Source organism: Plutella xylostella, chromosome 17, assembly GCF_932276165.1.
Source record: "Plutella xylostella chromosome 17, ilPluXylo3.1, whole genome shotgun sequence".
Lineage (NCBI taxonomy): Eukaryota > Metazoa > Arthropoda > Insecta > Lepidoptera > Plutellidae > Plutella > Plutella xylostella.
In genome coordinates this window covers 91,323-113,110 of record NC_063997.1, presented here as the reverse complement: position 1 = coordinate 113,110, position 21,788 = coordinate 91,323, and the positions used below count along the sequence as shown (strand labels likewise).

General features: G+C 43.7%; 1 protein-coding gene across 2 annotated transcripts; it reads left to right on the top strand.

The window, feature by feature from the left end:
• The first annotated feature begins 77 nt into the window (after positions 1-77).
• Positions 78-20,978, top strand: LOC119691555 (transcription initiation factor TFIID subunit 4). 2 transcript variants are annotated; one of them, XM_048626771.1, is made up of 13 exons: positions 78-537; positions 624-948; positions 2,233-2,379; positions 2,632-2,820; positions 3,271-3,314; positions 3,495-3,660; positions 8,890-8,980; positions 9,145-9,156; positions 13,974-14,204; positions 14,388-14,467; positions 16,750-16,949; positions 19,298-19,411; positions 20,684-20,978. In XM_048626771.1, the coding sequence occupies exons 1-13, from the start codon at positions 334-336 to the stop codon at positions 20,834-20,836; spliced, it is 1,956 nt and encodes a 651-aa protein (XP_048482728.1). In that variant the 5' UTR covers positions 78-333; the 3' UTR covers positions 20,837-20,978. The 2 variants fall into 2 exon arrangements, with proteins under 2 accessions (XP_048482728.1, XP_048482729.1); XM_048626772.1 differs by lacking the exon at positions 9,145-9,156 and having other exon boundaries at positions 80-537.
• Positions 20,979-21,788: the final 810 nt, after the last annotated feature.

Sequence of the window (21,788 nt, the reverse complement as noted above, 5' to 3'; positions counted from 1 at the left end):
AGTCCACATTAAAAGATGCTTTGATGATTTGACTTACATAGCTTTAGTGTGGGTTAGGTTATGGTTAACTGGAGCCTCGGCCAGTGTGTAAATTGGGCATAATAACGTTTCACAGAGCAACGTCAGACATGACATACATAATGACATTTGAATTTGATGACATTAGCTGTTGCTGGAGAAATGGTAGCTTTTGTTGTCGAATTTCGCATTTTAGCTGTTTCAATAGTTTCTACAGTAATAAAAACAATTTAAAGCACTTTTTGAAAGAATAAGCAATGTGGTTGAATCTCTAGAGTTGGTTTTTATGAAATTGTTCTTATTGAATTGTCAATAATGAGCAATAATTTAGAGAACGATCGGTCCATCAGTGCCACCAAGATGTATCCAATAGATTTGGCGCCACAAAAAATAACTATAGTGAAAAGTGTTCCAACCTCTGAAGTAAAAATGAGTCACTTGGTGTCGGGGCAGGGCGGCGGCGGCGCGGGGCTCGGGCTCGCGCGCGCGCCGCAGCTGCTGGCCGGCGGCTCCACGCAGGTACCCGCTCCACGCTGCTCCACTAGCACTCACTTGCCATTGCTTGCTGTTTATTAATAAATGTAAAGCTTACGAACTGTTTCCAGCCCCACATGATAGTGAGCAGTTCGGCGGTGCTGCAGGGCTCGCAGATCGTGAGCCACTCCGGGAGCTCGCAGATGATGCCCAAGACACAGCTGATTGGATCCAGTGGACAAATTATCAGCCCAGCCACTCAAATCATAAGCCAAGGGACACAGCTGAACTCTCAGATGGGGGGTAATCCTGTGAACAACTCTGGCAGCGGGCAGGTGCTGAGCGTGGGCGGGCTGGCGGGCGCGCCGGGCGGGCTGGTCGTCAGCTCCTCCGTGCGCGCGCTGCCGCCCAGCGTGCGCGTGCTGCCTCAGATCTCACACCACAATACTAGACCAGGTCAGACAATTATTTATTGTAAACTAGCTGTTCCCGCAAGCTTAAAAAGTTTTCCCGTGAGAATTCAGCAGTAAAAAGTACCCAATGTGTTAATCCACGGTTTCAGCTAACTCTATAACAAATTTAATTAAAATCAGTTCAGACATTTTGACGTGAAGAAGTAACAAACATACACACATACTCACAAACTTTCACCTTTATGATACACGTAAATAATAATTTAAAAAAAATAAAAAAAAACGACTTAAAAAACCACTAAGAAATAATTTAAGGTTTACACCAATTATATGTGACAGTACAAATATACCTAAGCAGGAACTGTTCTTTTTTGATGTTGGTGCGGTGACAAAGCAATCTGAGGAAATATGGAAATAATTATTATTTTATTGTTTTTAGTTTACCAAAATGGAAATTCATACCCTGTTTTTACCCCTTTACCCACCCATGGGGGTGAAATAAAATTCTGAAAAAAAAAATTGGAACACCCCTGAGCTCAACCCAATACATCAATTAAAGAATTTTCAAAATCGGTCCATAAATGGGGGAGTAATTGGTGTGTACATAAATTTAAAAAAAGATACAGACGAATTGAGAATCTCCTCCTTTTTTTTTGAGTCCGTTAAAGATGATTAGTTTAATAAGTAGTCGCTATTTAAATAAATAAAATAAATAAATAATAAATAAATATGTGGGGACGTCTCACACACGGCCATCCGAACCCAAGCTAGGCAGAACCTGTGTTATGGGTGTCGGACAGCTGATATATCTACACAAATACATAGATAGATAGATACTAAATATAAATATCGACACCCAAGACCTGAGTACAAATATTTGTCTTTAAACAAATATCTGCCACAGCCGGGAATCGAACCCGGGACCTTCAGCTCAGTAGTCAGGGTCACTAACCACTACGCCATTCGGTCGTCCGATTTGCATGACAACTGCTGCTCAGTTGTGTAGTCTAGCTGTGTTCACTGCAACACTGCACTTATCAGTGCCTTAGTATGAGTATTGGATGAATATTATGGAACACATATTAAAGCAAGTCATTCAAATTCATTTTACTGTAAGATAGAACCTGGATTAGCTTATACATACAATTATATTATGTATACCCATTTAGCACATTTGTATGTAGTTTGATTTCTCTACATATCCATTTAGTGGTACCCCCCCTGTTTATTCAATTTACTACTTTTGCTAATTCAGCACTTCCCTTAAATTCAGCTGTCAGCATACTATCATTGTACAGTAGGTGATGTGGGTGGTGTTCTGTTGCAGTGTTGTCGCACGTGAGCTCTGTGGGGGGCGTGGTGGTGACGGGGCACGTGCCGCGTGCCGCCGCCGCCGCCGCCTCGCTCGCCGCGCCCCGCGCCGCCCCGCGCCCCGCGCACCCCGCCTCCATCACCATGCCCATCTCTCCACTAGGTATGCAACACCACAGTCAATAATTACAACAAATCTCAGTTAAGAGCTCTATTACCTACAGAAATTAGATTGACTCTCCTTTTCAACAGTTAATCTACTTATTTTAACTTTTTAGACATGTACCTATGTATCATTAAATCATCACTATAAATTCATATGATGACAAGTTTGGCCTTAAGCTAAATGGTATGTATACGTCTTTATCTATGCATGGCTGGTATAGATCATACTGTACTATGTTGATTGTTGCAGGCGCGGTGTGGTCGCAAGCGGCGCGCGGCGTGCGCGGCGCCGTGGTGTACTCGTCCCGCGCCCCCCGCGCCGCCGCCCCCCGCGCCCCGCCGCCGCCCCCGCGCGCGCCCGCCCCGCCCCCGCGCGCCGCGCCCCCCGCGCCCGCCCCGCGCGCCGCCGCCAGCCTCGCCTCCACCTCCGTGCTCACTAGTCAGTATCTACATGTACAGGGTGGCTTGCACTGAAAAGTTCATCAGAATTAAATCTATTTATTGCTGTCTTACAAACGGCAGTGAACCTTCACATAGATAGCTACCTATATTTATGCTCACGACTGTTATGCCCAAAAGGGTAGTCAGAACTGCACCATTTCTTCTTTTCGCTGTACCATTGCACTCACGTAATAGGTCACGAGCCGTATCGCTGTTTAAAAATGAGTACAATGCACTTAATAGGGTAAATATTATTATTTAGAAATTTAGATGTGCTGGTTTCCTCACCATGTTTTCCTACACCGTGATTCAATATTTCTAAAGAATTCATTAGTAAATGAAAGGTTTCGTACCCACGGCCTCACGAATGAAATTTCGAGATGTTATCCGTTACACCATAATGACTCTAACCTGTGAAGCTGCTGATAATAACGTTGTTGTGTTGCAGCGCGCGCGGCGCCGGGCCCGCGCCACTACCAGCCCGCGCCCAAGGTACGTCGCATAAACAGGGGAAAAAAATATGTATAATAGCTGCATGTTAAACTTATAGCGTTAACATGTATCTCTTAACTAATATTGTTCTACTTAATTACTAAACTGATGTTACTCGTTACTGTGTGCACTCTAATTTTATTGGAGGGAAATGTTTCTCACGGCACTGTGTGTGTGCAGGTGCTGGGCGTGGGCGGCGCCCCGCGGGCGGGCGGCGGTGCGGGGGGCGGGGCCCTCGGCGCGCCCCCGCAGCTGTACTACGAGGCCCCGCGCCGCGCCGCGCCCCCCGCGCCCCCCGCCGACCCCGCGCCCGCGCCCCTCGCTCTCAACAACAACACTGTCGCAGGTATTATACACAGCACTTCACTATATTTGCTATATTGGTGACCTATAAAGACATATTATACGCTTCCGTGCTTCGGACGGCACGTTAAGCCGTGGGTCCCGGTTGCTGCTTCGGCAGCAGTCGTTAAGCCTAGTCAGAGGCCTTCGGGCGTCTTGAAAACATCTGACAGTCGGGTTGCCCACTTACCCGACAACTCTCTCAGCACAAGCTTGCTTGTGTTGAGGGGGGAGGAGTGGGGATACCCCGACAAGTTCATTAGTAGCTCCGTAATAATTCGGCCCTTAAAATTGCATAACCATGTCTAAAACAGTGGAAAGTGTAATACGTGAACTCCAAAAGACACTAGAAAGTCTAGTTATTAAAGTCAGTGCTCTGGAGCTAAAGATTGGTGAGCAAAGTGCAATAATTGCTAGCCAGTCGAGTCTGATATCTCGCATCAGTCCGCCATCACCAGCAGTAGCCACGCCCACTCGCGAGACAACTACCCCCAAGGTGACGCCGCAGCCAGCACCGGCCCGCAACGCGCAAGCAGCGCTACAGCGCCCGGTCCGCCAGGCCCGTTACCAGCTACCGCAGCGATCAGCGGAGGAAAAACCGCTGCAACGACCGTTGGAGTGAAACAGGTACAGCCCCGTGCGTCACTCGGCGAGCGCCCCGCCGCCGCCGCCGCCGTAGCCGAAGTTCGAACATCCAACGGACGAACATCCAGCGCGGTGGCCACTAAAGGAGAGTCTGTTCCGCTTAGCAAAATAGAAAATACTCATGGTGATAGTAAGGAAAGTGAATGGACCATAGTGGGGAAAAGTAAACGTCCACGAAATGCCCGTTCACATAATACTGTTATTGAAGGCGTCGGTAAACAGAATTACGGAATCAAAACCGTAAAAAAGTTAAAATACATTCAGGCTTGGATGTTCGCCCCAACTACAACGACTGACCTTATCATTGACTTCCTAAAAAAGGTGATACCGTCACTGACTACGCATGAAGAATTTCATGTTGAGAAACGTGTCATCAACACGGACAGACACTCGTCCTTTATAATCGGCATACGTGAAGACAAGTTTGACGAACTTAAAACTCCCACTCTATGGCCACCGGGTGTAAAATACTCGGACTGGTTTCTCGCTCGTCCCCGCCACCAGCGGGGCCACCGTGAGTCATCCCCAACCCGAGGCAGCGGCCCCGCGCCCCGCGCCGCCGCCGCCTCCGACTAGCCCCGACGCCGCCCGAGCGCCGCCGGCCACTGCGCGACCAGCCCCGCCGACTTACATTACTGTGACTCACCAAAATGCGCAGTCACTTAACAATAAGACAAGGCGCCTCGAAGCGCTGCTACTGCACGATTTAAAATGTGATATTTTAGCGATAAGTGAGCACTGGTTACCATTAGATAAGTTAAAGTCCACAACTATCCTTAATTATAAACTTGTGTCGAGTTACTGTCGTCCCAACATTGAGCATGGTGGCACTTGCATTTATATTAAAAATAATTTAAAAGCCCAACCTATTGCCGAATTGTGCAGTCTATCTGTAGAACAGGTTTGCGAAGTGTCTGCGGTTAAACTCGTAGACTTAGGACTAGCGGTAGTTTGTGTGTATCGCTCTAATTTGACGCACTGTAATGAATTCTTCCCCGTGTTCGAGTCTTTGCTGAGCGAAATTGTTGTACTTAATTTTCCTAGCGTAATCATTGTAGGAGATTTTAATATTGATACCTTAGTAGTGTCACATAATAACAAAATGCTACTTGACACAATCACATCGTATGACATGATGAATATTGTGGATTTCCCAACGCGCGTGCATGGGACATCCAGCACATCCCTGGACCACGTCTACGTGCGGCGCCGCTCGGGGGGACCCGGCGGCGCGCGCGCGGCGCCCGTCACTACGCACATCGGCGACCACCTCGCCGTGCGCGCGCAGCTAGACTGTGCGCCTCCGTCTCGCGCGCCCCACACTGCGCGGATCAGAGAAATGAGTCGTGCTAATAAAATGAACTTTGCTGCCGCCGTACGAAGCGTCGACTGGGAAGCCATCTACACTGCACCAGCCGATAGTACCGACGTGCTTGCAACACGTATTCTTGAGATACTGAGCAGTAAATTTAGTATATGCTTCCCCTATAAATCCAAGACGTTTACTGCAAAGAGTGAGCGTTGGATATCGGAACACACTCTTAACTTAAAAGATTACTGTTCGACCTACTAGAACTCAACTCTAAAATTGACGATCCAGACTTGCACACTATGGTGAACGAAACAACGGACAAGTACAAAAGTATGCTAGCTCTGGAGCGCACGAATTACTTCACTAAAAAAATTGCCAGTAACGAGAACAAGTGCAAGGCAATGTGGGGCGTGATTAACACTGAGCTGGACCGCGGCAACCGCTGCTCACTCGATTTTACCGCTTTGGTGAAAAGTCCTGATGGCTCAAACTACTCATCCAAACGAGAGCTACTCGATGCGATGAATGAGCAGTTCGTTGGCGCGGCGGCGGCGTGCGGCGCGCCGGCCGCGGCCGTGCCGCTCGCGCTGGCCATGCTGCACGGGACGCGCCGCCCACTCGACCACTCTCTTCGACTCAAGCCATTTACTCCGCATGAAGTTTACGCGATTATCGTGAAGAGGATACCCCGCAAACCGAGCAAAGATATTTATAATATATCTTGCGAACTACTGAGCCTTGTAGCTGACTCGGTCGCCGTCGCCTTATCCACCCTATACAATCGATGTATAAAGGAAGGCATCTACCCAGCAAGCCTCAAACGGGTGAAAATATCACCGCTGTATAAGGGAAAGGGTAAGAGAGAAGACGGCAATGCATACAGACCAGTCGCTATAATACCTACACCAGCAAAGGTCCTGGAGAACGGACTAAGCGCACGGCTCACAATGTTCCTGGATGCTGGTAACCTCCTCTCCGATAAACAGTTCGCGTACAGAGCTGGCCGGTCCACCACGGACCTCGCGCGGGAGGTGGTGTGGGGAGTGCTGTCCGCACGAGAGTCCAACCGGCACGTCGCTGTACTCTGTTGTGACTTGTCGCGTGCCTTCGATGTGGCCGACCACTCCGTCATAGCTGCGAAACTCGAGCACTACGGCATCAGGGGCCCAGCCTTGCAGCTCCTAGTTGACTTCATGTCTAACAGAGTGCAAACTGTGGTAGGTGAGGGAGGTGCATCTAGGTCGCGAGAAATGGGTACTGACCTCGGCGTTCCACAAGGTTCGTCGCTGTCAAATATCATCTTCTCGCTACTAATGAACGACCTCCCAAATTCCATTCCTGATGCCCAAGTCACCATGTACGCGGATGACGTGGCCGCGACGGTCACGGGCAGCTCGGTCGACGACCTGGAGCGGCGGCTGTGCCTGGTCGCTGGGCAGCTAGCACACTGGTTTCAGGCTAACGGGCTTGCACTCAACCCTAAAAAAACTCAGGTGATGCTGTTCAACCTGGCCGGTAGACGCAGCCGTCCGCTACAAGTGAAAGTAGGGAGCGAAGACCTGTTCCAGGTCGATACATCTTGCTTCCTCGGATTCAAAGTCGACTGTGGCTTGTCCTGGAGTGACCATATAGATTGGCTCTGCGGACGCCTGGGCGGCGCTTGCTTCGCTCTCCAGAGACTTGCAGGAACGGTGCCGCGCGAGGTGGCCAGATCCTGCTATTTTGCGACGATCCAATCCCTCCTCACGTACGGCATCGAGCTGTGGGGCCGCGCGGCGGACTGGCACCGGGCATTCGTAATGCAGAAGCGGGCAGTGCGCGCTATGGCTCGAATTAAGTCAGATGAGTCGGCACGCCAGTATTTCGTTTCTCTGGAGATACTGACGTGTCCATCACTGTACATACTTAGTGTAGCCTTGTTTGTGCGGAAGAACCTGCACTTGTATAAAGAATGCCGGGGAGCCCGCCGCCGCGGCCAGCTGCTCGACGTGCAGCACAGGCTCGCGAGGAGCGAGCAGTCCGTGTATGTGTGTGGTCCGGGAATCTACAATAAACTACCTAATGATGTAAAAAGTATGCAGACACTACAAGGATTTAAATACAAACTCAAAAAATGGCTCGCTACGCAGGCATTCTACACGGTAGGAGAATTCATCGACAGGTAGAATTAATGATTGTCTCTTTATCTGACAATTTCTATTTTAATAATGTAGGTACCTATCAATGTGATAATTTTAATTTGTTTTTATATTATATTATTTTATTATTTGTTACTGTGACATTGAAACTAATTGAATTTTCGTAATTATTCTATTTTATCTTGACATTGTTTGTGACAATTTTTAGGGTTCCGTAGCCAAAATGGCAAAAACGGAACCCTTATAGTTTCGTCATGTCCGTCTGTCCGTCTGTCCGTCTGTCACAGCCGATTTACTCGGAAACTATAAGTACTACAGTGATGAAATTTGATGGGAATATGTGTTGTATGAACCGCTACAAAAATATGACACTAAATAGTAAAAAAAAAAATTGGGGGTGGGGCCCCCCATACATGTAACTGAGGGATGAAATTTTTTTTTTCGATGTACATACCCGTGTGGGGTATCAATGGAAAGGTCTTTTAAAATGATATAAAGTTTTCTAAAAAACATTTTTCTTAAAGTGAACGGTTTTTGAGATATCAGCTCTCAAAGTCGTAAAAAGTATGTCCCCCCCCCTCTATTTTTATAACTACGGGGTATAAAATTCTAAAAAAAATTGAGGTGATGCATGCTAATTAACTCTTTCAACGATTTTTGGTTTGATCAAAGTATCTCTTATAGTTTTTGAGATAGGTTGATTTAATTGCTGCTACGGAACCCTTTGTGCGCGAGCCCGACTCGCACTTGGCCGGTTTTTGGATATAATTATTTAATTTTAACTTTTGTGTACTGATGTATAACTTTTAATATTGACATGTAATGAATAATTATCAATAAACAAATCTAAATCTAAATCCACCAACCCGCACTTGGCCAGCGTGGTGGACTAGCCCTAACCCTTCCTTCACTGGAAGGAGACCCGTGCTCCAGCATTGGGGACGTGATGAATATTCTATTGACAGCCAAATGGTGTAGAGCTTATTGACCTGACCTGATTATTGACTGCTATGTCGTACGTTCCAGGTTCGATTCCCAGCCGGGGCAGAAATTTGCTTAAATACCGACCCCAAGACAGGCTATGCCTAGCTTGGATGTCGATGTCCTCCCCACATGTATTGTTATTCTGATCTCACAGTGTCGGCGGCGGCGGCGGCGGCGCGGCGCGGGTCGGCGGACGCGCGCGCCCCCCCGCGCCCCTCCATCCTGCGCAAGAGAGACGTGGACGGGTCAGTTCCGAAACCTCACCAAATATCACAAGGGGAAGGATTTTTCCAAAAAATTAGATAAACAACCTCACCTGATTAATGGCCCCTTAACATTTGAAATTATATTGAGATTCTGTGATGTAAAAAATACTAACATGCCAATTATTTTTTGCATTCGCCCGCAGATGGCTTTTTAGGTGATTTGATTGATTTTCAAAATTCTTTATTAAATATAAAAATTATTTAACATATAGTACAACTTATATAATTATACTATATTATAATGTTATCTTATACACTTTTTACGGCTCTAGCCATTTAAAGTTTACAAACAAGGTAGGTTTGGTAAATAACAATAAGTTTTATATCTATAATAAATACATTTGTAAGGTGATGAAAGTATAAACATATTAGTATAAAGTTTATTTTTAACTATGATTTAACAATACCTACTTAGGTACTACATAAATTACTAGCCCACTTGAGTGTCCAGGGAGGCAATATATTGAGGCGCAATATAATATTACCTATCAGAGGGTATAATTAAAAATTACAAACAAGGTGTTAACAATCTCTTCCGTCGCCGTCGCGCTCGCGTCGCAACGCATGCGGGGGACACGAGCGGGTGAATCAGCGCGAATAGTGATGGGACAATGTGTGAGCACCAGGACTATCGACAATGGGTATCGATGGATGATACCAGGGAGTTGTAATGTGTTTTAGATTTGAAATAGAATTTACGGGTTAAGTTTTGTATGAAATCATATAGTTGTGGAAGCTTAATTTTATCGTGAAGTTTCCTAATATTAGTGAGAAATGGTGTGTTGTACGATATTTTTACCGCTTTATTTTGGATAACTTGTAGATAAAGGAAGTTAGTTTTGCAAGTGTGACTCCAGACGGGCGCGGCGTAGGTGAGGCACGGTCGGACAAGCGTGTTATAGAGGCGTAATTTTGTTACTGAACTGAGGTTGCTCCGTCTGTTAAGAATCGGGGACAGAGAGTTTAGAGCAGTTAAGCCCTTGTCTCGAGTAAGTGAGCTGTGTTTGGACCAGTTCAATTTTTTGTCCAGCGTGACACCTAAGTATCGAACTGATTTGCTCCAAGGGATTTCGTGGCCGTTTATTTTAAGTTGCTTTTTAGGTTCTTGGCGCTGTCGCGAGAATAATATTGCCTCTGTTTTGGTTTCATTTAATTTCAGCTTCCATCTAGTGAAATATGAATGAAGGTTATCAAGGGATAATTGAAGCCGATCTATTATTAGGTCGACGTCGTTTGATGAGGTGTACGAGGCAGTGTCATCTGCAAAGCATGCGAGGTTAGTACGGGGTTGTGTAGGGATGTCATTAACATAAATTAAGAACAGGTATGGCCCGAGTATTGATCCTTGAGGAATTCCTGCAGGGACATCCCGAGGAGCTGATTTTATGTAATCACCGATTTGAACTATGAAGTTACGATTTGATAGGTAGGATTGTATCAATCTGATAAGTGGCACAGGTACATTACAAAGCATAAGTTTATGCAGTAGCCCGTTGTGCCAAACAGAGTCAAAAGCTTTTTCTATGTCAAGGAGAATTAGCCCAGTTGAATTTTTAACATTTAAGTTATAAGCTATGTGCTTGGCAACACGTGCCAGCTGTTGCGTTGTAGAATGTGATGCTCTAAATCCAAACTGTTCGTTTATTAAAAGGTGGTTAGTAGTTTTCATCAAACGCGTATAAATTAGCGACTCAAATAGTTTTCCTAAGGCTGGTAGTAGGCTAATGGGTCGATAACTACTTGGTATTGTCTCGTCCTTACCTGGCTTTTTAAGTGCTATGACTTTAGCCAATTTCCAGGTGTTAGGAAAATAGTTTAAAAATAAACACGCATTGAGTATTTTGGTAAGATAGACAACGGCTTTTTGAGATAGATTTTTGAGCAACGCATTGTGCATGTCATCTATACCTGGAGATTTCCTGCGTTTTAACTTGCGAAGGGTTTTCCAGATTTCTTTAGGGCGGGTTGGAAGGTATAGAGTGTGTTCGCTAGGAGAATTTAATTTGTTTATAGAACTGTCGACTTCTTTCAAGACTTCTTCATCAACCCAGTTCGCTGTTAAACACATATTGTCATGAAAAGCATCTGCTAGTAGCTCAGATTGTTCACCAACTGAAGATGTCGTTTGGCCATTGGAATTCTTTAAGGGTGGGATTACAGTAGAGTTAGTTTTAATAGATTTTACAATGCGCCACAGATCTGCACTAGGGTTATCTACTTTTGCCAACTTGTTATTCCATATCTTGTCATTATGGTCCTTAATTCTTTGATGTATTTCAGTTTTTAAATAATTCAGCTCAAAACGTAAACATCTTTTGGTATCAACATTTGATTCTCGCAGTTCTCGTCTTCTTAAACGGTTTTTTTGTTTTATAAGTTTTTTAATTGACCGAGGAAGTTTATAGTCTTCCTGGTTACGTTTTACGCCAGTTGGTACACTTACCGTTCGAGCATTCATTACGCACTCATAGAAGAATAATACTGCATTGTCTACTTCAGCTTCGGTTTTGAAAATTTGTGAGGTCAGGATAATATTTTCATCTAGGTAAGTTCGGTAACGTTGCCAATTTGCTTCTAAATACCTAAAGTACGGTTTAGGTGGTTTACGGACCGGAGTTCCACCCACTGTGTAGTAAATTGGTAGATGGTTAGAAGATAAGGCTGTTAGGGCTCTGATGTCACTTATGTTGTTGATATTGAGGGAGACGACTAAGTTAGGATTAGTAGGTGTGTGTGAGGTTTGATAATGGACAAGAGTTGGAGTGGGGGATGCATGGATTAGGAAGTCGTTGTCAAGCATTAACTGGAATAACTTACGCCCGTGTGCATTGTTAATGCCACTGATCCAGTGGTCGTGGTTAGCATTAAAATCCCCCGCTAGCAGCACATGGGAGCCGAGGCTAAGTAGGACGTTAAGGTCTTCAGGAATCAATGGTAAGTTAGGTGACTGGTATATCGATACTATAATGTGATCGACACCTGATAGTGTGATTTTAATAGCAATGGCTTCCATGTTAACAGTTGCCGGGGTGTTAATTATACAATGCTCAATGCTATCTTTTATTAAAAGCGCTACACCTTGGCCGCGACCAGAAATGTGTTTGTCTTTTCTGTAAAAATTAAAGCCTGGGAAGGACAGTGACATATTTGGTGTAAGCCTGGTTTCACACAGAGACACAATGTCGATATTCAAGGTACTCACGGCAAGCTCCATAAGTTCACTCCGTTTACAGCGCAGCCCATCTGCGTTCCACGACAATATTCTAAGTTGATTTGCTGTTTCAAACATAACTACCTAAATGAGTAAGGATTAAAATAACTTTGTCTTCAATTGTTGAGCAATTTGCAAAGTCGCTCTTTAAATTTCGAATGATCTTCAGAATACTTAACATTTCATCAGTAGACGAGTCCGTTGATAATTTTTCAGTTGTAGGCGCTGAAGGTCCTGGGAGAACTTTGGTACCAGCAACAACGTTCGCCCAGGTAGTACTACTACGAGTGTCAGCGTACTTGGAGAACTTTGACTGTAGCTTAGACTTGGATTCTTCTCGCTTTAATTCGATGCGTTTAAGGTATTCTAGACGAGCGACACACTGTCGATAGTTGGCCGGGTGGTCTTCTTTACAGTTCACGCAGTGTGCTGGTTCCTTGCGGTCTGTTTTGTTACATTTTCCAACTTCATGGAACTCAACGCACTTCACACAGCGCGCTGGCATGTTGCAGTTTTTGGATGAGTGTCCAAATGCCTGGCACCTAAAACACTGCGTGCCGGCCGAGCGGTTCGGCTTGTATTTACTCATGTTAATTGAACAGTTCAGGATATACTTGATTTTTCGGAATTTGTTCAGGTCTGTGCCGACGGGAAGTTGCACAAGAAACGGTGGGCAGTCAGTTCCATCCGATTTAGATGATTTGAGAATGATTGTTTTTGCTCCCGGGAATCCTAGAGAGGCTAATTCGTCGACTAGCTGATCTTCGACGAAGGCTGGAAGACCACGTATGACTATCTTGAATGCTTTCTCGTCTTTTCTGGTATACGTCACATAGGACGCGTTCACTTTTCGCAGGCCTTCTTTAGCAGATTGGTGTGCTTCAGAAGAGTGGCAGTGAATGGCAACTTTGTTGTTACCACGGTATTTCAGGTGAAATTGCTTGGTATATGCAGTAATCATCTTGATTATGGATTCGTGGGTCCAGTCGCTCCTTATTTCCATGATTATAGGTGGTATATGGGCTGATTTCTTGATCATCGCTGAGGCTTCATAGGACGTCTTAGGAGCTTTGTCATCTTGGACGTCCGTCGGAAGGCTCCCGAAGCGATTAGCGGTTGTAATTTTGGAATCAGGGCGGTTATGTTCCTTGTTGGGTAATGCTGTACGCTTGAGTGTACGCCAGGAGTCCACTTGCCCGTCAGCTGGTCTTTTGGCACTGAGGTTCGGAATGGATGAAGATTTTTGCAAAAACTTATCCATAGCGTATCGATAACTGAATTATCGACACCGAAAAATTATCGACTGATTGATGTCGCATCACTAATTTGGGTAAAAAGGCAAACTAGTTTGAGCGTATTAATGCGTACGTGCGCGCTGGTTGGGCACCGTACCCAGAATGGCTTTTTAGGTAAGTAGTACGAGTACACCATAGCGAAACAACACATATTCTTATACAATGCGGTACTAGTTATTATTCAGTGACAATGTGAAATTTCATCAGTGTCCGAGGGCAGATCTGTTATCATTATGAACCTGTTATGAACCAAACCCTCCAACAAATCTGAGGCACTGGTATCTTCTGAAGCACTAACTAGCGCTGCCAAATTATAACTTCTTATCAAAAGGGTTTTTACGAGTATTACAGTTCAACATGATGATCATGCTATAAATGCTATTTATGTTTTTTAGGACCTAGCACCCAGTTGCCTAAAATGTTGATTTTATGTAATGCCTGTTATCGTGATGGTTGTGTGTGTCAGGTCCGGGCAGGGCGGCGCGCGCTACTCGGCCGAGGCGTGGTCGCCGCCGGCGTCCCCGGGCGGGGGCGGGGGCGGGGGCGCGGGGGGCGGGGGCTCCACCACCGAGTCGGCCGCGTCGTCCCCCGCGCGCGACGACCCCGCCTCGCCCCCCGCCTCACCCCTTGTCTCGCCCGCCCCGTCCCCGCCGCCCGGCGCAGACGCCTCGCCCAGGAAGAAGCCACGGAAACAAATGTAAATAAACTATTTGTCTTTAATGTCTTTAAGATGGATTAAGTTTTTTGTAATTTTTGTGTACAAATAAAGAATATCTATTCTATTCTATTCTTTGCACGTCTCGCCTGCTTATAGAAAAAAATATAATATCGCCTTCAGCGCTGTTGCTAGTGGCTAGTGTTAACGCGCGGTGTGTTGCAGGCTGTCGGCGGAGGCGCGCCGCGACCCCGCCCCCGCCCCCGCCCCCGCGCCCCCCGCACCCGTCGTCAAGCCGCACAAACGTACGTATATATTTAATAATATTTATTTATTTAGCAGCAAGTATTTATACAGTTAACAAGTTCGTTTTACAGCGCCATTAACCACAAGCATACCGTCAAATACTATACGGATCGCAAAACGAACGTGTATGCCTGTTTCTTAGATCTCTCCAAGGCATTTGATCTAGTGTCATATAATGTCCTGTGGGAAAAATGTAGAAGGTCAAAACTACCTATGGAACTAGTCAATATTTTCCAATACTGGTATGATCATCAGAGTAATAAAGTAAGATGGGGTGATGTTTATTCTGACGAGTATGGCTTGGAATGCGGGGTGAGACAGGGTGGTATAACATCCCCAAAGCTCTTTAATCTCTATATGGATGAACTTATCGGCGAACTCAGCAGTATGCATGCAGGATGTTATGTTGACGGCAAAAGCTGCAACAATTTCAGTTATGCAGACGACATGGTGCTGCTGAGTCCGTCGACAGGTGGGTTAGTTAAGCTACTTGGAGCCTGTGAACAGTACGCGGAAAAACATGGTCTCAAGTACAATGTAACAAAAAGTGAGATAATGATTTTTAAAACTGAAAATAAGTTACCTCAGGAGATACCGTCTTTTTTATTATGTAAAAATGAACTGAATCGCGCAACTAGATTTAAGTACCTTGGGCACATTGTGACAGATGACCTTAAGGATGATGAGGACATTGAGCGGGAGCGTAGGGCGTTGGCAGTCCGTGCCAATATGTTGGCCCGCAGGTTTGCACGCTGTACAAGAGAGGTAAAGGTCACCCTATTTAGGGCATATTGCCAATCTTTTTACACGTGTAGCCTGTGGGTCAACTACACGCAAAGGGCTATCAATTCCCTGCGCGTCCAGTACAATAACGCCTTTAGGATGTTGCTGGGGCTGCCGCGACACTGTAGTGCGTCGGGCATGTTCGCGGAGGCGCGCGTGGACGGCTTCCATGCCATTGTCAGAAAAAGGACGGCCTCATTGCTGAGCAGAGTGCGCGGCAGCACCAACAACATCCTAGCAGTCATCGCGGGGCGGCTCGATGGCCCAATACTGAAGCACTGGGTAAGTGTCAATATTGGTACACTTACAGTATGTGGGAAGTCGAGTCGTCCCATAGCTACGTTACCCTGACATGCTATATTGTTTTATTCGGATCAATTGTATTTAATATTTTATTTTTTATCAATTCAATTTACATTTTACACAATTTATCCTTATTATTTATTAATGTGACATTGATATCGATTCTGAAGGCGGAAATTTTAAATTTAGAGACGTCAAAACCTTAATTTCTTTGTTTAAAATTCGACTCTATGATTGTTTCCGTAAATGTCATTTTATGCTAGCAATTTTTTTAGTTTGACAGCGTTAAAATTAGAATTTCTGCCTTCAGAATCAACATCATTGTTTATTTATTTATTTTTATTTTGTTTTAAATATAGTTAAATAGAATTGATCCGATATAAATTAATATACTGTATGAATTATACTAATTGTGATTTATTGTGATGTAATTTTAATTAATTTATTGATTTATTGTGATCTAATTTTAATTTTTAATTATAATTTTATTTTTAATTTGATTGACATTGCATGTACTATGGATCTTGTTATCTGAAAATAAATGAATTATTATTATTATTAAACCGGAATGGTTTGCCTTGGCACACATGAAATACTTTCGGTTAAACATAATAATATTACGTAGGTATATATGTATTATATTGTGAGTTTAACATTTTTAAGTAGTTTTTTGCTCACAATTTAAGTAATTCGGCACTGTTGGAACAATTAAATGGGAGGTAACTGAAAATCAGCGGTTTGCTCCCGGAGTAAACAATAGTAAACATCCACGCTGAGTTACTTCAACCCATTGGTCCGCTTCAACACTCAAACTGCTATGTACAAACCTGTCTTTATTATAGCTACTATTTAGTTATAAGTACAACTGTGTATATCTGTCATTGTGATTTCTTCAAGTGTAAGTGGATCAAATAAACGCTTTATCTATACACTAGCTGTTCCCGCGAGCTTCGCTTCGCCTTAAAAATGTTTTCCCGTGGGAATTCCGGGATAAAAAGAAGCCTATGTTCTTTCTCAGGGTCTAGACCATATGTATACCAAATTTCATTCAAATCCGTTCAGTAGTTTTGGCGTGAAAGAGTAACAGACAGACAGACAGACACATATATGTTAGCATTATTTGTAATATTTGTACAATAAAGATTTAAATAATAATAATAATAATATGTATTAAAACTGTCGTTGCTTCCCGCAGGTCCGTCGCTGCGCGCGGGCTACGTGTGCGCGTGGCGCGCGTGCGCCCTGCACTTCGTGCGACCCGCGGACGTGCGCCGCCGCGCGCCCCCCGCCGCCGCCGCCGCGCCCCGCGCCCTGCCCCCGCGCGCCCTGCGCCGCCTGCGCGCCAGCGCCGACGGCTGGAAGGTGCACCACGTCACCGCGCAGATGGACGACTTGGTACGAACCACATCACTATTCTATTCTATTCTATTCTCTGTAGGGGTGTAAGTACGGTCAGGTGCAGGGAAACCTGACCCTCCCCTCATAGTAACAATGCTTCTGAGAGGGGTTAGGTTTCTCTGCCCCTTACTGTACCTGCACCTGGCTCTCTCGAGTGGAACCTTTGTGCATATCCCCAGGGTCTAAACTGCCTTCCTAAGCTTGGACCATTTTCCACCACGATGGTCCACTGCGGGTTGATGGGTTCACATATCTAGATGTGCTAGATCTAGATATACAGGTTTCCTCACGATGTTTTCCTTCACCGTAAGGGCGTGGTTTACATTGTACTTAAGTTAAAAGAACTCATTGGTACATGCCAGCGCCGGGATTCGAACCCGCATCTCTGGCGTGAGAAGCGGGCGCTTACCCGACTGAGCTACCACCGCTCGCCACATCACTAATAATAAAGTAGTGCAGTAATGTGTCAGCTCACCATTCAAACTAATTGTACTCGATATTCCACACAACCGAAGTTAAGTTTAGAGGTGGTTTCACTGTTACATAGTATATAATATATCTACTATAATATATATTGACTTTATCGAAAATTTAGAAAATTAACGTACGGTAGCCTGCGCCTAAAAGTATACAGGCGGAGTTTTTAAAATAGCGATCCCTGATGATGAAGGAACCAGCTACATTTGTTATAAATTCGGAGACGTGTTGTATGTGATGTGTGTAGCAGTGGTGTTTATGTGGATGTGCTTGAGCAGCATGTGAGCTTGACATCGCTATTTTAAAAACTCCGCCTGTATACTTTTAGGCGCAGGCCACCGTACATAACAATTGGTTCTTTATTTAAAGCAAATGCCAAAACTTGTACAAGGCGGGCGAGATAACTAGACACCTGGGTTAAATGACATTTGTCTTGAGTACTGAGTGCAAAAAAGTAATATCGATATTATAAAAAATATCCTCTTTGCTATCAGTATTTTTATAACTAAGCTCGGCTACAAAAATAATGAACCTCGCCATACTGCGCAGTTTTAATGAACTAATTTTATAAAGAAAAGAAAGATCGTCCGCAAAAGCGAGATACTCCAGAGATGTTCCATCGGACCAATCCAAACCTCCTTTGCCATTCTGCTCCATCATATCCAAAATTACTTCGGTAATCATGATGAAAAGTAGTGGGGATAAGATGCAGCCCTGCTTGACGCCAATATTGGGGCTGATTGGTTCGCTCATCTTCCCTTCGGAAGCTGAAGGGAAGCTATATTGTAATAAAATGTATAAATATTTGTTTATACAGAACAGAGGGTGTTGCAAAAACGGTATTATACTAAGCCGAAACCAGCATGTGCAGCATGTTATGTCTAAGCCCGAATCTGAAATTGGAATTTCAAAATACGCGAAAAAACAAATCATTCTCCATAATAAAAAGTCACTTGACCAACTAAGTTTCTATGGAAAATGAATAAACATAATTACAAATTTTAAAGTTCTGATTTCAGTTTTGGGCTTAGATAATAATATAACATGCTGCACATGCTGGTTTCGGCTTAGTATACCCTTTTTGCAACACCCTGTGTAATTAATAGTGTTGATACCTACTTGTTAAAGTAGTAACAAAAAGTATGCGATAAAAAATATTTATTGTTAGGTAATCGTCTGATAATTCTTATGCTAACGCTACAAAAGGACGAGAGCGGGGCCTCGCGCGGGGAAAGGGGAGAGGGGTAGATTTTTGGGCCAGGTGTCTAGAAACTTTGCGCGGGTTGTAGTAAACCTGCTTTATTTGACGTGACTAGACAGTTTATGCAGATGTATAGTCTTCACTAGGCTATAGACCTCAAAGAGCATCCGCTAAGAGATCTTCTTTGGGCTCACTATAATACCACTTTTGCAGCACCTTGTGTACAATGTAGTGTATTTATGAATGAATAATAATTTTATTGTGTATGTTGGTATTTATATAACTATAGTACCTATGTATGGTTTATGTATTTATATTATTAGTAGTTAGGTAAACCACCCTCCCCTCAAATTTTGTTTAACATTTATTTCTTTAGGTTTAAGGTTGCCTGTAAGACATCGCTTTTAGCGATAAGGGCGCCTATTATTCATTGTTTCTAGTTTATAAGTATTCTTTGTATGTTTTAATATTTTTTGTGAGCAATAAAGATATATTATATAATATCAATCTTGCACTGCTTCTGTTATTTATAAAAATGTTCATTGAATGGGAAGGCACTGACTCTCAAGATACAGGGTTACCTAGTTTGGGAGTCAGGGTTTTCATGCTTTGTGTTTACTCTGCTTGTTTTCAATAAGATTATTTATTATTATTATAATGTGTGCAGATATCGCTGGAGGCGGACGCGGGGTGCGGGCTGGCGGGCGTGCTGCGCGCGCTGGAGGCGCCCCGCGCGCCGCCGCTCGCGCCGCACAAACACGCGCTCATCGAGCTCGTCAAGGTACGCCGACTGTCGCACACACAACGTACTTGCTGCTCAATCGCTATCAGAGGTGCTGGTGGCGGCCTCTATCAGGATAAAATGTAACCAATCAGGAGTTGTTTATTGTCTCTGGTTAGATAGATAGATATGTAGATAGAATAGAATATTCTTTATTTGCGCACACATAAAATAAACTTACTTAATATAATACTAACACATATGTGTATAGGAAAATGGCGGTCTTATCGCTTAAATTCTTTCAAGACAACCTTAGGGTGGAAGGATATTTATGATCAAAGATGGGTCAAAGTATACTAAAGAATTCTAAAGCAATAATTAATATAATGATGTATATGTATTTAGTGACATATCTATGGCATATTTAGTGCTATAAACCTCGATAGAGGGTGTTATTGAGACATTTTATCCTAATAGAGGCCGCCACCAGCACCTCTGATAGCGATTGAATACTTAGCATTATTCTATACTGCATTTTTTACACTTGTCATTAAAAGTTCAAAAGACAATCTTAGTATATGCGTTCTTAATTTATGCTCACGACTAATCCCCGAAGAGGTCAGAGAGACTCGCGAGCGAGACTTCTCACGCGCATTGTTTGCTCTGCTACGACTCCATCCCTAAAGAAAGTTAGGTTAGAGGGAACAGCCTCTAAAGCAAACAGGAATTCTGAGTACTTACATAAGTAGTTTCGAATTATTTTCATATTCGTTTTAATTTGATTTATGTTTATAATCACTAATATGCTAACATTATCATTTGTTTTTATACTTATTATTTCATGCTACTCAAGGCGATTAAATTTAAGTTTCTTTAATAATACACTCACAGGCAATGAAAAAGTTCCACGCACAAAATGCCGACACCAAACGGCCCCAATTTTTTCCAATATTTAATTTAAAATTTGAACAAAATATTATAGATTTTAGTTGCCAATATCCTGATGCTCTGATAATCGCACTTCAATATTGCAGAAAGCGTCATTAAGCGAGCCTTTTCCGTTTAAGAGTAATTTGGTGCTTTACTCAGTGGAACCTTTTCATTGTCCGTGAGTGTATTAGTCTAAAGGACTATGATGTCGATTCTGAAGGCAGAAATTCTAAATTTAGAGCTGTCAAAACCTTAATTTCTTTGTTTAAAATTCGACTCCATGAATGTTTCCGTAAATGTCATTTTATCCTAGCAAATTTTTTAGTTTGACAGCGTTAAAATTAGAATTTCTGCTTTCAAAATCGACATCTATGTATAAACAACAATGTGCTCTGTGTGCAGGGCAACATGCAGCGCAGCCGCATCGTGTGCGAGGGCGTGGCGGAGGCGCGCGCGGACGTGCTGCGCGTGTTCACGCACCGCGCCGCCGTGGCCGAGCTGCTGGCGCGCCGCGCCGACCGCCGCGCGCTGCGCCCGCCGCGCTCACACTCATAATCATAACGACAGGAAAACCTTCACGCGATTCTGCTCTGTGATACGACCACAGAGCAAACAAGTCTTAGCTCTTTCTACTCTGTGATGAAGCAACCATAGAGCTCAAAAATATATGAGGTTTTTTCTTTTCTGTGGTGACAGAAGGTGGGATTATCAATGTGGCCAAAAAACTGACAAAAACAGTAAGTAAGGTACTGCCGCCGGACCACTGACCTTTGTTAATGGGACTATCACACCACCTTGTCTCGTAGCAATGACTATTTTTCTATTTTCGATTGCATTGTATAGTAGCGGCTATAGCTATCCATTAGACTGACTCATGAGCATTCAATGAAATTGTACTCATCTTAGTGGAAATGATTTCGTTAAACTAACAATATTTTGGTTTCTTTTGAATAAGCCTTTATGAAATAAGGTGCCGAGAGTCAGTCAAGCATTTTGAATTATCAATTCTCATGTAAATGTGATTTAACTGTAAGCTACAGTTCACTAAAGACTATTTTTGAACGCACTATCGAACTGATATTTAGTAGAATACTTGGTATGAATTGTACATAGTGTAAGCAGTTCGTATGCGTACATAGATGTATAGAAGAATACAGTGAATGAGTTGTGTTTTATTTAATATACCTACTTACATAATAAAAATGATTTTTTTAATTAAATAATCAAGTTTTTTATTTTCTTGTAACATTTTTGACGACGGAAATAGAACAAGACATGGAGAAGCCGCGGCGGACGTGGTAGCCGAGACGAGGAGGGCTCAAGCTGTGTCGGATGTCGACGATCAAACATGATGGGTAGGATATAGTAAGTAAGTAGGTACTTACTTCATTTATTTAAGTAGGTACACCTAGGACTAGGTAGGGTCCTATATGCATAGGTAAGTAAGTTATAACGGATAGTTACATTTTGATCATTTATTTATGTGGTATTTTAGTCTTTGGAGGAA

What these genes read in the sequence shown, in the direction of transcription:
- LOC119691555 (XM_048626771.1), top strand. Translation starts at nt 334, where the DNA reads ATGAGCAATAATTTAGAGAACGATCGGTCCATCAGTGCCACCAAGATG. An exon ending in AAGAAGCCACGGAAACAAAT is followed by an intron (nt 14,205 to 14,387) that starts GTAAATAAACTA and finishes GGTGTGTTGCAG; the next exon opens with GCTGTCGGCGGAGGCGCGCC. An exon ending in CGCTCATCGAGCTCGTCAAG is followed by an intron (nt 19,412 to 20,683) that starts GTACGCCGACTG and finishes CTCTGTGTGCAG; the next exon opens with GGCAACATGCAGCGCAGCCG.